The sequence below is a fragment of the Pseudophryne corroboree genome, chromosome 6 (genome assembly GCF_028390025.1).
Source record: "Pseudophryne corroboree isolate aPseCor3 chromosome 6, aPseCor3.hap2, whole genome shotgun sequence".
NCBI lineage: Eukaryota > Metazoa > Chordata > Amphibia > Anura > Myobatrachidae > Pseudophryne > Pseudophryne corroboree.
In genome coordinates, this window is record NC_086449.1 from 326,989,971 (window position 1) to 327,008,175 (window position 18,205).

Genomic DNA, 18,205 nt, shown 5'->3' on the forward strand with positions numbered 1-18,205 from the left:
GGTTGCACTAGGTGGCTACAATTGTCTGTTATGTCTACACAGCTGAAGAAAATATGCAAGGTCCCAGATTTTCCATCGAAACGAGTTCCAAACTGGATGTCCAAGGTCCGGGAGCAACGGCGGCAAGGTCTGGAGGCATACATACAGGTAAGCTGACTTCTCACTAGCCTTGTATGATGGACTAATTCACTGGTCCTTAAACCTGCCTTCAAGTCCCACTAAAGGGACTGTTTTCTGGGCCTTCTCACAACAACACAAGAGTAGGTTTTATAATGAGTGAACATGTTGTAAAGTAGCTATTCTGTGTCCTGAAAAATTATAACTGTAACCGCAGTGAAGAGAATTAATCTCTGAAAAGCTTGTACTGAAAATATACTGGGAGTTCTATAATGAGGCAGGAAGATCTAGCTCCCAGTGAGAGTTCCCTACCTTGTTGGTACTGTGAACAATGATGACAAAGACAATATTTGTCTCTTACAATATACACCACAGGTTAGTTAGCATAAGGCAGGGTTTCAGAAACTCTGGTTCGTGTGTACTTTTTGATTACTAAACCTTTTTTTTTTTTAAGTAGCCTTATGTAACAGAACAACTGGTGCTAGTATATATGTAAAATTCTAAAATACTTTGGCAGGATTTGAAATGTTTCACATAGTGTTTACTGGAGCCCAGTGAAAGGTGTTACTCTCATACCAGTCACTTCTAACGGAGTCATGCTGCTGTGTGTTTCAATAAACTAATGTGGGCCATACCTTAGACCAACTTTCCTTCAACTAACCAACCGTCCAACTAGTCTGCCCAATGCTGCCCCAGACATCTAACCAACTTTTTCATCAGACCATCCGACCAGCTAGCTTCCGCAACTTGTAATGTCTCAGAAGTAGGCGGACAGTGTTTGCCTACTTCAGCATGTTTTGAATAAATATATATTTTGTAAGGTAGAGTAGTAGAGGACGCTGTACCCAGTAGGCAAAGCTATCTATAGATGGTGTTGCCTAATAGAAGCCTATGGGATTCTTTTTGCATAGTTCCCTGAGAGGGCTCCAATACGATTCCTCCCAGTGTCTCCTGCGGCTCCTGCATGCACTGGACGACTGCTGGGTAAGCACAGAAGGACTCCTGAGTAATAATCCGGAAGTCCTTGTATATTGTATCTACAATTCTGCAAATATAGGCAGAGATCAGTTTCCCCATGCACCTATATATGTAAAGCACACAAATAATGTTTTCACAATTAATTACTATGTACATCTACATGTTTTGGCCTTTTTGAAAATGCAGATTAAAAGTATGCATTAGTATCAACCTTAAAAAGTATACCCTTTGATTAGATGTCAATAATATAACGAAGCTGTAAAAAATGTCATACGTAGTCATTAATTTGTAATCAGTTATAATGTTTGGGTCATATGAAAGATCTGTTTCAGATATAGAAGTAACCAGACCAAAAAAAAAAGCATTCTGGGTTTAAGTCATCTGTTATTCTCCTTTATACAAACCACGGTTGTGTGTGTTTTTATAAAAGCCGCTATTTACATATCTTTGGGCCAGGTGAAATGGGGTGAGTGGGTGGTTGGAATGATATTGTCCTGACGTGTGCAGTTAGGTTATGCATGTGGATGAATCAGACACTAGTAACAAAAACACACATTACTGATAAGATGGATGGAATGAAAGTAGCTGAGATCTATTTAGTGTTCAGACATCAGAATGCCAAAGCCCAGTCACACCAGCTTGATACAGTGTGGATTACAGTAAGTGACTGTGACTACAGAAAGCATAATGCTGGGCACACACCTTTTTGATCACTCAGCTGATCTGGTAAAGTCATACTTGCCTACCTGACCCTCTCCATGAGGGAGAAAATGCTCTGTTCCTGGACTTTCCTGGTAATGTATGATTGCCATCACCTGTGGAGAAACACCTTTCTTATCAATTACCTAGCTCACCACAGGTGATGCAATCACACATTACCAGGAAAGTCCAGGAACAGAGCATTTTCTCCCTCATGGAGAGGGTCAGGTAGGCAAGTATGGGTAAAGTGCTGTATCCCCAGCTTGACCCCCTGTGAGCCCCATACACTCTGTGCTAGAAATATCTCAGTGTGTACAGGCTTCTATGGGATCGGGAGTTCCGGATGACAAATACTGAACAGTACATGAGATGCGACCTCCCGATCCTGATCGTTGCGGGAGCGTTGCAAGCCGTTTATCGCCTGTTCACCTGATATCAGGCAATGTGGCCATGGACTGTATAGGTGTGTACCCAGCTTTAGAGAGACATCTGATTAATGTTTTATGCATGGTTGTGAGGGAAGTTGCTTCCTACTTGACAGAAAGTGATTCATGAAGTACCGTCCCCGCAGATGTGGAAGAGGCTAGTACAGTAAGGGAACTGAAAGGTTTGGGATTGAGAAAACCCCAAAGAACTATTATCAGATATAAAACAATTATTTGAAACATACCATTTGTACTATGTATTTGTTATTGCCATAAATCCATTTGCATTGTGTCATTTTATGGAGAACAGAGGACACCTTTTAAAGAAAATATGACACAATAGTAGGTATTATAGCATCATTCAGTTTTTCTGCATACAAGACATTTGCTGTCTGGGTGGAACATGAGAATTTTATCTGCAGTCACCTTTCATGTTCTGTACCATCCTATCAGGCAGTGCAGGTCTCCCTGCTGCCATTAGATATAAGGGACATGAAACTAGACTGTTTTATGCTGCATGAGGATGGCACATAGATGTAATAACAGTGACAACACCAATAGCAGCCTATACATTCATGGTGCAAGGCTGCATACACCTAGAAATGCTGAATACAAACACTGCATATAAAATAATAAGAAGTGCTGTACAGGTCAGGGCAAAAATCAGAGACATTTCAGTATACATACATCTAAAAGCATATGTGGACTCTGTCCCCGATATTAGGGATTTCAAATAGTAACAAAGTCATATCATTACAGCATAACAATAACAAGGATGAAGTAAAGTAAAAAATAACGTAAAGTCACAGACAGGAAAATATACCAATAGCAAATCAAAGTACAAAGGAGCAAGTATACATACGGAGTGCAGGTATGTGTATCGGAAATGTCACAGTTATATTAACATAAGAGAGAAGTAAATAAAATGGAAGAGACAATAGGCAGGGAAGGGGGATGGAAGAGCAGGAACATACTATAGTGCATTGAATTCCTACATAGTGATGATCAAAGTTGAGTAAGACTAAATTAGTAAAAACGAGTGAGAAATAACATAACACTATGATAACCAAATATATCTGGAAAACGTGACAGTTCTACCAGTCATGTGAAGCACTATACTCAAACACGAAGAAACAGAAGGGCTTAGACAGGGATTGAGATGGGTCTACTTATGGAGCAGTGAAAAGGATGAAGTAGTGAAGTTGACCATGGCAACCAATCAGCTTTGAGGTAACATCCATCACGTGCATTCTATTAAATTATACATATCATCTGATTGGTTGTGATGGGAAACTCCATGAGTAGACTCCACAGAGCAGAAAACAGGTGATCAGACGAGTTGGCCAAGTAGAAACCATGTGGTTGATTCAAAGGTTTTATTAATCTATTTATTAAGTGTGGAAAAATCTCTGTACTCTTCTTTCAATGTCAGAGAAAGTATCCCTACGATGAAAGTAAATTAGGTCATGTAGACTAGCTTGGATCTCATAAATGAAGAAAGCCTTTTCTTATTCCACTTACGTAGAAGGACCTGTAGCCTCTGCAATAAGTAGTGTGAGGGTGGGAATAAGATGGGAAATATTACAATTTGCTTTCCAAACTTCAAAATTGTCAAATAGTAGTGGGATAGGATGGAAGGGTAAGCAGAGGTGGAACAATGGGTTAATGAAGCTCAGAAGTTTATTCCAGTAACATCTGATCTTTGGCCACAACCATAGTTGAGTGTAGACTCAAATGACCCACAATGCAGATAGATGGCCTAATCCAGAGATGTGCGCTAATGCCGTCACAGTTGCAATGCCATACACAGATACTGTGTGAAAATATGCAAATGCCACAGTAGCCTTGATCTGCACTGACGCCCACCAGCGGCTGTGCTAATCCCAGCGGTTGTGTACAAAGATGCAACATCGTTCGCAGATTGGGAGATTATAGGTCTTCAGAGTAGCCCTGTGGTCATGCCACATTACTGCAGGAAGTGAGATACTAGAGCCATTGCAGCTACGTATGGGATTGCAGACACACCCTGAAAATGGTCACAACACGTCTGCGTTTTTGCCGCCACTCCTCTTAACCACCCCAGAAGGTCCCTGACTGCCAATCATTACTTTGCAAGTAAATCATCTCTGTGACCGCCATTGCAAGACCATCACAGCACATGCGCAGTGTGACTTACGCTGCCCATAAACCTAAAGATTTATTGTCAGATCTGGACAGTTGGAATGAAAACCTGGTAATGGATGAGCGGAAATGACAGTTGGCCATTTGTTCTAAATGCCATAAAACTGATAAAAACAGATGTGGATTTAACCAATTTGTCTGACCATTTTTGTCTGTTTTCCAGTGTTTGGGAGCAAATGGTCACTTGTCATTTGCTCTCATCCATTACCAGATTTTAATTCCAACCAGCCAGATCTGACAATAAATCTGTAGGTGTATGGCCAGCTTTACACACATGCACAGTCCTTGAATAATCATCCATCTCTGAATCAGGCCACAGAGCTAGAATCTCCCTCTCAAACGGAAGAGCTGGTGTGGAAACATGCATCTGAATCCTGTATATAAAGACATAGCAAAGAGGTTCAGCACATTATATTAATAAAGATGTGGTCAAAATCCAGGCAATTGGGATCCCGACAGTTAGAAGACCGACAGCAGAATCCCAACAGATCCCGTTGGTAAGTAGTGGGGTTAGAGTTAGGCTGCGGGAAGGGTGAGTTAAGGGCAGGGTTAAAATATTTTACAGGATCAGTCGGGATTCTGTTCAACGGGATTCCACTGTCCGTCTTATGACTGTTGGGATCCCGACTACTGGTACTGCTAAAACTATTACATATACATAGACGCATTATGGAAAACGTGTATTCTGTATATTTATATAAAGTTTGGCTGCATAGCTGTAAGTAACATAACCGATCTTTCTTAAGAGTGAGATTTATGCTTATTTAAGTTGTTTGTAGTGCACCATTGTGATACGGGGCTTCTGCAGCCGATAAAGTGTCTAAAAAGAAATGTATTAAGTTAGCACTAAAACAGTACATTTTGCCAAAATGCAGAATAGTACATGCCACTAAATGATTCCGTTCCGTGAGGCATGAAGTCGTGCTGTAACTTTACTTGAACTACACGGCGCAGTTTGCTGTGACAAAATTAATATTTTCTCTTACATCCTAGAGGATGCTGGGGACTCCGTAAGGACCATGGGGTATAAACGGGCTCCGCAGGAGACATGGGCACTCTAAAGACTTTAGATGGGTGTGCACTGGCTCCTCCCTCTATGCCCCTCCTCCAGACCTCAGTTGGATCCTGTGCCCAGAGGAGATTGGGTGCACTACAGGGGAGCTCTACTGAGTTTCTCTGAAAATACTTTTTGTTAGGTTTTTTATTTTCAGGGAGCACTGCTGGCAACAGGCTCCCTGCATCGTGGGACTGAGGTGAGAGAAGCAGACCTACTTAACTGATAGGCTCTGCTTCTTGGGCTACTGGACACCATTAGCTCCAGAGGGTCGGAACACAGGTGTCGTCCTCGCTGTTCGTCCTGGAGCCGCGCCGCCGTTCTCCTCACAGACCCGGAAGATAGAAGCCGGGTGAGTATAAGAAGAAAGAAGACTTCACAGGCGGCAGAAGACTTCAGATCTTCACTGAGGTACCGCGCAGCTGTAACGCTGCGCGCCATTGCTCCCACACATACACACACAGAAGGCACTGTACGGGTGCAGGGCGCAGCAATATTCACCTCAAGGGACACTAGCTAATATATTAGATACTGCGGAGGCTGTATATTGAAAACCCCCGCCAGTATAAAGAATTTGAGCGGGACCGATGCCCGCCATTGAGGGGGCGGAGCTTGATCCTCCAGCACTAACCAGCGCCATTTTTCTCCACAATAAGCTGCAGAGAAGCTGCTCCCCTGACTCTCCCCTGCTGAGCAAGTACAGAGGGCAAAAAAGAGGGGTGGGGGGCACATTTAATTGGCGCAGTGAGTGTATTATTTATTCTATAAAAGAGCGCTGTACAGTCTGGGATTTTATTCCAGTGTCCAGTGGCGCTGGGTGTGTGCTGGCATACTCTCTCTCTGTCTCTCCAAAGGGCCTTATTGGGGAGCTGTCCCCATAATTGTATATCCCAGTGTGTGTGGGAGTGTCAGTACGTGTGTGTCAACATGTCTGAAGCGGAAGGCTCGTCTAAGGAGGAGGTAGAGCAGATGATTGTGGTGTCTCCGTCGGCGACGCCGACACCTGATTGGTTGGATATGTGGAATGTTTTAAATGCAAATGTGTCTTTATTACATAAAAGATTGGACAAAGCAGAGTCCAGAGAAAAAGCAGGGAGTCAATCCATGGCTTTGACTGTGTCACAAGGCCCTTCGGGCTCTCATAAACTTCCCCTGTCCCAGGTAGCAGACACTGATACCGACACGATTCTGACTCCAGTGTCGACTACGATGATGCAAAGTTACACCCAAGGGTGGCCAAAAGTATTCATTATATGATTATTGCAATAAAAGATGTTTTGCATATCACTGAGGACGCCTCGGTCCCTGACACGAGGGTGCGCATGTATAAGGAAAAGAAACCTGAGGTAACCTTTCCCCCATCTCATGAGCTGAACGCTTTATTTGAAAAAGCTTGGGAAACTCTGGACAAGAAACTGCAGATTCCCAAGAGAATTCTTATGGCGTATCCTTTCCCCGCACAGGACAGGTTACGGTGGGAATCCTCGCCCAGGGTGGACAAGGCTTTGACGCGCTTGTCCAAAAAGGTGGCGCTACCGGCTCCAGACACGGCAGCCCTCAAGGATCCTGCTGATCGCAGACAGTAGACTACCTTAAAATCAATTTATACACATACGGGTGCCTTGCTCAGACCAGCAGTAGCGTTGGCATGGGTTTGTAGCGCAATAGCAGCATGGGCAGATAACTTGTCATCTGACATTGACACCCTAGATAAGGATAGCATTTTATTGACCTTGGGTCATATTAAAGACGCAGCGTTATATATGAGAGACGCTGCGAGAGACGTTGGGCTGTTGGGTTCAAGAGCCAATGCCATGGCAATTTCTGCTAGGCGAGCCCTGTGGACCCGCCAATAGACGGGTGATGCCGATTCAAAGAGACATATGGAAACTTTGCCTTACAAGGGTGAGGTTTTATTTGGGGAGGGCCTCGCGGACCTGGTTTCCACAGCTACCGCGGGTAAATCTCTTTTTTGCCTTATGTTCCCCCACAGCAAAAGAAAACACCTCAATATCAGATGCAGTCCTTTCGGTCGCTTAAGTCCAGAAGAGGTCGGGGCTCGTCCTTCCTCGCCAGAGGTAAGTGTAGAGGGAAAAGAATGCCTGCTACGGCTAGTTCCCTGGAACAGAAGTCCTCCCCGGCTTCTACAAAATCCACTGCATGACGCTGGGGCTCCACTGCGGGAGTCCGCGCCGGTGGGGGCACGTCTTCGACTCTTCAGCCAGGTATGGGTTCTGTCAGATTTGGATCCTTGGGCGATAGAAATTGTATCCCAAGGCTACAAACTGGAATTCGAAGAAGTGCCTCCTCGCCGATATTTCAAGTCGGCTTTGCCAGCTTCTACCCCAGAGAGGGAAATAGTTTTAGCTGCAATACAAAAGCTGTGTCGACAGCAGGTGATTATCAAGGTTCCCCTAATACAACAGGAGAAAGGGTACTATTCAACCCTATTTGTGGTCCCGAAACCGGATGGCTCGGTCAGACCCATTCTGAATCTAAAATCACTAAACCTGTATCTAAAGAGGTTCAAATTCAAGATGGAATCTCTTCGGGCAGTGATCACCAACCTGGAAGGGGGGGATTTTATGGTGTCACTAGACATAAAGGATGCATACCTTCATGTCCCCATTTATCCTCCTCATCAGGCGTACCTGAGATTCGCTGTACAGGACTGTCATTACCAGTTTCAGACGTTGCCATTTAGGCTTTCCACGGCCCCGAGGATTTTCACTAAGGTAATGGCGGAAATTATGGTGCTCCTACACAGGCAAGGAGTCACAATTATCCCATACTTGGACGATCTCCTGATAAAAGCGAGATCGAGAGATCAGTTGATGAAAAGCGTGTCACTCTCCCTGAGAGTGCTGCAGCAACACAGCTGGATCCTAAATCTGCCAAAGTCGCAGTTGATTCCAACGACTCGGCTATCATTTTTAGGCATGATTCTGGACACAGAAAAGAAGAGGGTTTTTTTCCCAACGGAAAAAGCCCAGGAACTCCAGAGCATGGTCAGAGACCTGTTAAAGCCAAAAAGAGTGTCTGTTCATCAATGCACTCGAGTACTGGGAAAGATGGTGGCGGCCTACGAGGCCATCCCCTTTGGCAGGTTCCATGCGAGGACATTTCAGTGGGACCTTCTGGACAAGTGGTCGGGGTCCCATCTACAAATACATCAGAAAATAAGCCTGTCCCCCAGGGCCAGGGTGGTGGCTGCAGAGTGCTCACCTTCTAGAGGGTCGCAGGTTCGGCATTCAAGACTGGGTTCTGGTAACCACGGACGCGAGCCTCCGAGGATGGGGAGCAGTCACACAAGGAAGAAATTTTCAGGGACTGTGGTCAAGCCAGGAGGCTTGTCTACACATCAACGTGCTGGAATTAAGGGCCATATACAACGGCCTACGACAAGCGGAGACTCTTCTTCGCGACCTACCTGTTCTGATTCAATCGGACAACGTCACAGCAATGGCTCATGTAAACCACCAAGGCGGGACAAGGAGCAGAGTGGCAATGGCGGAAGCCACCAGGATTCTTCGCTGGGCGGAAAATCACGTAAGCGCGCTGTCAGTAGTCTTCATTCCGGGAGTGGACAACTGGGAAGCAGACTTCCTCAGCAGACACGATCTCCATCCAGGAGAGTGGGGTCTTCATCAAGAAGTTTTTGCAGAGATAACAAGTCGTTGGGGGCTTCCTCAAATAGACATGATGGCGTCACGCCTCAACAAGAAACTTTGGAGGTATTGTTCCAGGTCAAGGGACCCTCAGGCTGTAGCGGTAGACGCCCTGGTGACACCGTGGGTGTTTCCGTCGGTCTATGTCTTCTCTCCTCTTCCACTCATCTCAAAAATACTGAGAATCATAAGACGAAAAAGAGTCCAGACAATACTCATTGTTCCGGATTGGCCTCGAAGGGCCTGGTATTCAGATCTTCAGGAAATGCTCACAGAAGATCCGTGGCCTCTTCATCCCAGGGAGGACCTGTTGCAGCAGGGGCCCTGCGTGTTCCAAGACTTACCGCGGTTACATTTGACGGCATGGCGGTTGAACGCCAAATCCTAGCTAGGAAAGGTATTCCAGGGGAAGTCATCCCTTCTCTGATAAAAGCTAGGAAGGAGGTGACGGCGAAACATTATCACCGTATCTGGAGGAAATATGTATCTTGGTGTGAAGCCAAGAATGCTCCTACGGAAGATTTCCACCTGGGCCGTTTTCTCCACTTTCTGAAGACAGGAGTGGATATGGGCCTAAAGTTAGGCTGCAATAAGGTGCAGATTTCGGCCCTGTCAATATTCCTTCAGAAGGAATTGGCTTCTCTCCCAGAAGTCCAGACTTTTGTAAAGGGAGTGCTGCACATCCAGCCTCCTTTTGTGCCCCCAGTGGCGCCATGGGACCTTAACGTGCTGTTACAGTTCCTTAAGTCACACTGGTTTGAACCTCTTCAAACAGCTGAGTTAAAATTTCTCACTTGGAAAGTGGTCATGTTGTTAGCCTTGGCATCTGCGAGGAGGGTGTCCGAATTGGCGGCTTTGTCTCACAAAAGCCCCTATCTGATTTTCCATGTGTATAGAGCAGAGTTGAGGACTCGTCCTCAATTTCTGCCTAAGGTGGTTTCATCGTTGCTTATGAACCAACCTATTGTGGTGCCTGTGGCTACGGGTGACTTGGAGGATTCCAAGTCTCTTGATGTAGTCAGGGCCTTAAAGATTTATGTAGCCGGGACGGCTCGGGTTAGGAAAACAGAGGCACTGTCTTGTCCTGTATGCAGACAACAAGGTTGGCGCTCCTGCTTCTAAGCAGACTATTGCCCGCTGGATCTGTAACACGATTCAGCAGGCTCATTCTACGGCTGGATTGCCGTTACCAAATTCGGTAAAGGCCCATTCCACTAGGAAGGTGGGCTCTTCTTGGGCGGCTGCCCGAGGTGTCTCGGCATTACAACTTTGCGGAGCAGCTACTTGGTCGGGTTCAAACACTTTTGCTAAATTCTATAAGTTTGATACCTTGGCTGATGAGGACCTCATGTTTGCTCAATCGGTGCTGCAGAGTCATCCGCACTCTCCCGCCCGGTCTGGAACTTTGGTATAATCCCCATGGTCCTTACGGAGTCCCCAGCATCCTCTAGGACGTAAGAGAAAATAAGATTTTAAACCTACCGGTAAATCTTTTTCTCCTAGTCCGTAGAGGATGCTGGGCGCCCGTCCCAGTGCGGACTAAATTCTGCAAGGCTTGTATATAGTTATTGCTTACATAAGAATTATGTTACAGTTTTGATCAGTCTCTAGCTGATGCTGTTTTGTTTCATACTGTTAACTGGTTCGTATATTCCATGTTGTACGGTGTGGATGGTGTGGGCTGGTATGTATCTTGCCCTTAGATTAACAAAAATCCTTTCCTCGTACTGTCCGTCTCCTCTGAGCACAGTTCTTTAACTGAGGTCTGGAGGAGGGGCATAGAGGGAGGAGCCAGTGCACACCCATCTAAAGTCTTTAGAGTGCCCATGTCTCCTGCGGAGCCCGTCTATACCCCATGGTCCTTACGGAGTCCCCAGCATCCTCTACGGACTAGGAGAAAAAGATTTACCGGTAGGTTTAAAATCTTATTATCTACCTCGATTGGTAACAAAAGATGTTAAAAAAAGAAAGATAGAAAAAGAATATGCCCATGGTCGATTTTACATGGTACTAGCTGCATGGCAATATTAATGTCATATATGAATATAAAACAGACAATTGGTGCTTACTAACCACCACTACTTCTGTATGTATCTATCAAAATGAAACCATGAGGAATCTGTTCATAGTTTGACCAGGTAGTGGAAATGGCTCTAAATTGCACACCCTCCAGTAATGAAAGGTGCTATGCTTCTGAGAATAAAGTAGTATACACAGACAAAGGGGGTGCAGATGCACTATACGATCATTACATTTCAATATGATAAAATATAATCTATCATAAGAGGTTGTTAGTATATGCCGATATAAACTTCTGTTAGATTAAATACCGTCCATAAATCATACCAGGCTTAATGTTATGATGTTGAACATATATCGCTATTTAAATGTAATCAGTTGTCATGCCAAAAAGCAATGGATATAAGAGTCTAAAAGCTGAAAGTCCACACTTCACCCCGAGTACAATATGCTATGTACTCTAATTAGTACCTCTCCTCACAATGCTTATGGGTGTAGCAGCCTCTCCCGCAATAGGCAATGGTGGCTGGTGTCTATGTCCCCCTCTCCGGTGTGTGGATTTACCTCCTTAGTGCAGCATAAACTGTTGCCCACTTCAAGCAGCCGCAGCAGCGGCAGTACAGCGTGATAGCGGTCACAGGAAGTCCCGGCTCTCCTTAGCACAGCCTGTGCTGATCGGGGCGTTTCTGTCAGCCGCAGCAGCAGCAACAACGTGATGTGGTTTTATCCACAGAGAGTGTCCCAAATGCGTTTCTCCGCCTACCCTCCGGCTTCGGCGGCTTCCTCAGTGATTCAACATCATAACATTAAGCCTGGTATGATTTATGGACGGTATTTAATCTAACAGAAGTTTATATCGGCATATCCACCTGACTAAAAGCAATAACAGCTGATTTCCAACTAACAGCTGCATCATCAATTATAATTATAGTGCACTAATAAACAGCTTGCTTGAACTAATGGACATATCTATTTGTTTCAAAAGTTTATCTGCTTGACTAACATCTGCATGTGGAGCTTCTGAAAGACTTACCTGCTTATCAATTACGCATATCGTGCTATATTAAGAGTATAGAATATCTTTTTTCAGAGCCTCATTAAGAGATCTATAGAGTTATAAGATATTTGTTATTTTAGCTGGATAAAATTGGATGAATTTTTCTTAATGTGGAATTGTTCTTAATACATTGTATATTTTAGATTAATTGATACTGGCCGGTATCGTAGTGTGATATCTGTATGTGTAAAAATTTTTATATGTACTTTGCATAAAATATAAAGTAAAGGTTACCTTTTATATACAACGTGAATAGCGCTGTCTCATTCTTTGTTTGGTTTCTTTAACTTTTGGGATAACTGGGATCAGTGACCAGAGACTAGCGGCTCTTCACATTGTAGGTGACAGCGCCAGGTGTATATCTCTATATCTATATCAAAGAACTAACATGTTAACATCTATTTTGTTTTAGGGGGTGTTGTGGTTCAACCAAGAAGTGCCCAAAGAGTTGTTAGATTTTCTGAAACTGAAACATTTCACACAAAGCAAAAAAAACTGCAGCTTGGAGTGAGTATATAATTATATAACCATATTGGTGTGATTAGATATTATGGGGCAGATTTATTAAGCTCGGTGAAGTGATAAATTGGAAGGTGATAAAGGACCAGCCAGTCAGCTCCTAACTGTCATTTTTCAAACCCAGCCTGTAACTTGGAAGTTAGGATCTGATTGGCTGGTCCTTTATCACCTTCCACTTTATCACTTCACCGAGCTTAATAAATCTGCCCCTATATTGTTTATTGCAGGATAAGGAAACCATGAATGTTGCATGAAAGGTTATCTGCAACCACATCTCATGGTGGTGTGGGGAGTGTAGGAAACTGCCAGCCTATCAAACTGCTCTGCAGACAGGAAGCTCCAGGATCTTCTGTGTGATTGGCTATTCCCAAAGTGGAATAAAACATGAATCTATATTTATATAGTATAAAGTTTTTATCTTTTGTTTCCAGCTTTGTGTATGGGACAAATAGTCCGGAGGGAAATTTAATATCCAAAGCAGAATCATACCTCCCAACATGACCCTCTCCAGGAGGGACAGAATTGCACTGCTCCTGGACTTCCCTCTTAACTTATTATTGCCATCACCTATGCTGAAACACCTTTCTTATCCAGTAACCTGTTCAAAACAGGTGCCAGCAATCATAAATTAAAAGAAAAGTCCAGAAGCAGAGCATTGTGTCCCTCCTGGAGAGGATCATGTTGGGAGGTATGCAGAATCTACAAGTTGATAACAAAACAGGCAAAGGCTATTTTAAGAATCTACTGCACTGCCAGAGACTACTGTTCTGCCCGACAGAAGGGAGCCTGCACACGGACAGAACAGTAGTCTCTGGCAGTGCAGTAGATTCTGGCCATGGGAACATGGTTCTCCCTTGCTCATGTGGAAATTGCGGGAAAAATGGCTGCTGCGGTTTATCCCAGTGATCTTTGCTATACTGCAGTTCCGGCCGATGCGGAATTTCTGGAGAGGTGAGTAAAATAATAGGTACAGGCTGTACGATGTGGGGTCCCTGGACACTGCACACCCTGTGCCCATTATAGATACGCCTATAAAAACAGGATATGGAATGTACTGTAGGGTTAATTTCTCAGAAGGTAAAAGTTGAAGCTGATGATTCAGCGTTCAGTGCAATCATTGGTGACTAGGAGCAGGTGCTTATGGTGGGCCTATTTAAGGGTTGGGAGGAGACGCTCCAGCCTCTTTCATCAAAATAGTTGCGCAGCGGTGAGTGATAAGACCTCCCTAAATTATAGATGTTGGTGACTGAATGCTCCTAGGTTCGGTTATAGCTGCTGACTTACGCTTTGGTTCTTCGGTTTGACCGTTTCTGTGGCACCTTGGGGAAACCAGCATTGCAGATTTGTTTTCGCAGCCCTTAGAGATATCTGTACCATGTTCTAGGGCAGGGGTGGGGAACCTCCGGCCCGCGGGCCGTATAAGGCCCGCGAAGCCGTTTGCTCCGGCCCACCCGCTTCTCTGTGAGACACGCCGTCGCTCAGTCCGGCAGCAACGTGTCTCAGCTGTCAGGACAGGGACTCAGGAGGAGAGCGCGGCGGATGGCGGCGGCGGCGTGTAGGACTAGAAACCAGCCGCCGGTTCGTGAACCAATCAGAGCTCGCAGGCCGGCAGCCAATCAGGAGCCGCGGCTGCCGGTCCGCGAGCTCTGGTTGGCTCTCGAACCGGCGGCTGGTTTCAAGTCCTACACGCCGCCGCCCAACATAGCCGCGCTCTCCTCCGTGTCCCGCCGAAAGAAGCAGCGGTAAGCAGCACGGGGACGGGGGGCATCTGTATACCTGGCACTGTGAGGGGCAATTGTATACCTGGCACTGTGGGGGGCATCTGTATACCTGGCACTGTGGGGGGCATCTGTATACTTGGCACTGTGGGGGGCATCTGTATACCTGGCACTGTGGGGGCATCTGTATACCTGGCACTGTGAGGGGCATTTGTATACCTGGCACTGTGGGGGCATCTGTATACCTGGCACTGTGGGGGCATCTGTATACCTGGCACTGTGGGGGCATCTGTATACCTGGCACTGTGAGGGGCATTTGTATACCTGGCACTGTGAGGGGCATTTGTATACCTGGAACTGTGAGGGGAATTTGTATACCTGGAACTGTGAGGGGCATTTGTATACCTGGCACTGTGAGGGGCATTTGTATACCTGGAACTGTGAGGGGCATTTGTATACCTGGCACTGTGAGGGGAATTTGTATACCTGGCACTGTGAGGGGCATTTGTATACCTGGCACTGTGGGGGGGCATCTGAATACCTGGCACTGTGGGGGCATCTGTATACCTGGCACTGTGAGGGGAATTTGTATACCTGGAACTGTGAGGGGCATTTGTATACCTGGCACTGTGGGGGCATCTGTATACCTGGCACTGTGGGGGGGCATCTGTATACCTGTTACTGTGGGGGCATCTGTATACCTGGCACTGTGTGGGGAATTTGTATACCTGGCACTGTGAGGGGCATTTGTATAACTGGCACTGTGAGGGGCATCTGTATACCTGGCACTGTGGGGGCATCTGTATACCTGGCACTGTGGGGGCATCTGTATACCTGGCACTGTGGGGGGGCATCTGTATACCTGGCACTGTGGGGGGGCATCTGTATACCTGGCACTGTGAGGGGCATTTGTATACCTGGCACTGTGAGGGGCATTTGTATACCTGGCACTGTGAGAGGCATTTGTATACCTGGCACTGTGGGGGGGGGGGGCATCTGTATACCTGGCACTGTGGGGGCATCTGTATACCTGGCACTGTGAGGGGCATCTGTATACCTGGCACTGTGAGGGGCATCTGTATACCTGGCACTGTGGGGGCATCTGTATACCTGGCACTGTGGGGGGCATTTGTATACCTGGCACTGTGGGGGCATTTGTATACCTGGCACTGTGGGGGCATTTGTATACCTGGCACTGTGGGGGCATCTGTATACCTGGCACTGTGAGGGGCATTTGTATACCTGGCACTGTGGGGGCATTTGTATACCTGGCACTGTGGGGGCAATTGTGGATCTGGCACTGCACTATTGGGGGCATATGTGTATCACGTCCCATTTTAATTGGCCACACCCATTTTTTTGGTGCGCGCGGGGCAGACCTACAGGGGGCAGGGTAATTTTTTAAGTTGAGAATTTTTGTATGGCCCCCGAAGGATTTTATAAATATCCAAATGGCCCTCGGTAGAAAAAAGGTTCCCCACCCCTGTTCTAGGGGATAAGCACAGTTGAACATTGCAACAGCTAATCCCTAATGCTGGGCATACATTGCCAGATAAAATGCCTGTCAGATCGACAGGCATTTTATCCAACCCTGACGATATCTGGGACATACACTATGAGATATCTCACAGTGTATGTCACCTGATATCAGCGCTCCGTCCCTGGGTAGGAGACATTTCCCCCATTCCTTCCCATGTGAAGAAACAGGGGAATGTCCGTTGGTCGGCCGCAGCAGGGAATACATATTACATATTACAGATAAACTAGATCTATTTTTTTGCATTTAACTAAAAAGTCCATCACACAGTGAGCATGTTACTTTATTGTGTTTAGTTCTACAAAAATTCACCAAAAAGTTTTTACTGTGCATAGTGGGTTTTATAAATGAACACTACAAGTCTCAGTGTGAAAACCGATACAGCATATACAATATAAATGCAGGCGACATGACACTTTGAAAATATAGAATCGGAGGGGCATACTGGACAATCCGGCATGCCCGACCAATCGATATTTTCAGGTCGATTGGCCACATACACGCTGCAATTATCTGGCTAATCGGCTGTTTTTGGGCGAATCGGCCAGATAAATGTAGCGTGTATGCCCAGCATAAGAATTGAATGCAGGTTTTAGATTGTAGAAATGATGCAAGTCAGTTTAAATGTCTATCCACTAAACAACTCTTTTTTTAGTCTTTTCTTGGTGAGCTAAACATACAAAATAGATACAACGTGTACACTTCTAAAATGACACATTACAGTGTTTGGTTAGATACATGTGAATCTAGAGTGACTCTTGTCTTCACCTCTTGCAGCTTTTGAACTAGAGTAGGCTAGGAGGGTTGAGTACGTAATCCCGGCAGTCACTATCCTGACGGTCAGGATGCCGACAGCTGTATTCTGACGGTCAAAATCCTGACAGATCCCAGTAAGTATTTTAACCCTATTCGTACCCAACTGCAGCCTGACCCTGACAGCCCCCCTCCCCCTGCAGCCTAACCACCCCCCTTTCCAGCCTAACCCCAACCTTCTCCCCAGTGCCTAATCTTAACCCCAGAATTTACTGTCGGGATTTTGTCTGTCGGGATCCCTCAGAGTAGAGAAAGTAGCTTGTTTAGCTCAAAGAGAGACATTGGGTTTACGACGTGTCAAAGTGGGTTTAGTTTATACTGGAGATGTGCGGCTGGCACTTTTTGTGTTTTGGTTCTAATTCCACTTTCGTGTTTTGGTTTTGGCTTGGTTTTGCCAAAACCACCCTTTCGTGTTTTGGTTTTGGATCCTGATGATTTTTGAAAAAAACTAAAACAGCTAAAATCACAGAATTTGGGGGTAATTTTGCTCCTACGGTATTATTAACCTCAATAACATTAATTTCCAGTCTATTCTGAACACCTCACAATATTGTTTTTAGGCCTTAAAGTTGCACCGAGGTGGCTGTATGACCAAGCTAAGCGACACAAGTGTGCGGCACAAACACCTGGCCCATCTAGGAGTGGCACTGCAGTGTCAGACAGGATGGCACTTTTCAAAAACTAGGCCCCAAACAGCACCTCATGCAAAGATGTAGAAGAGGTGCAATGAGGTAGCTGTATGACTAAGCCAAGCGACACAAACAATTGGCCCATCTAGGAGTGGCACTGCAGTGGCAGACAGGAGGGCAGATATCAAAAAAGGCCCCAAACAGCACATGATGCAAAGAAGAAAAAAAGGTGCACCGAGGTTGCTGTATGAAAAAGCTAAGCGACACAACCACCTGACCCATCTAGTAGTGTCACTCAGTGGCTGAATGTCGAGAGTGGGACGCAATTGTTCGGTCCACTGACAGCATCTCCAGCACGCCCCTGTCATTTTTAAAAAATCTGCAATTGGTGGATTTATACGGCAGTTCCCCAGGACTAATACAGCAGTACCCCTGGACTCATACAGCAGTGTCAGACAGGATGGCACTTTTCAAAAACTAGGCCCCAAACAGCACCTCATGCAAAGATGTCGAAGAGGTGCAATGAGGTAGCTGTATGACTAAGCCAAGCGACACAAACAATTCCAACTGGAATTATACGTCCAAATCACTGGAATTATACATCCAAATCACTGGAATTAATTGGCAAAATCACTGTAATTAATAATTATATGTCCAAATCACTGGAATTATACGTCCAAATCACTGTAATTAATTGGCAAAATCACTGTAATTAATAATTATACATCCAAATCACTGGAATTAATTGGCAAAATCACTGTAATTAATAATTATACGTCCAAATCACTGTA

The 18,205-nt window shown here is 45.4% G+C and overlaps 1 protein-coding gene across 5 annotated transcripts in view; it reads left to right on the forward strand.

Annotated features, from left to right (window-relative positions):
- SNX22 (sorting nexin 22) overlaps nucleotides 1–18,205 on the forward strand; it is a 121,628-nt gene that overhangs the window by 66,943 nt on the left and 36,480 nt on the right. For all 5 annotated transcript variants that reach the window (XM_063926342.1, XM_063926345.1, XM_063926346.1 and 2 more), the window contains exons 3-4: nucleotides 43–147; nucleotides 12,611–12,705. In XM_063926342.1, the coding sequence (XP_063782412.1) occupies nucleotides 43–147; nucleotides 12,611–12,705 (200 nt within the window). The remainder of the gene's footprint in view (nucleotides 1–42; nucleotides 148–12,610; nucleotides 12,706–18,205) is intronic.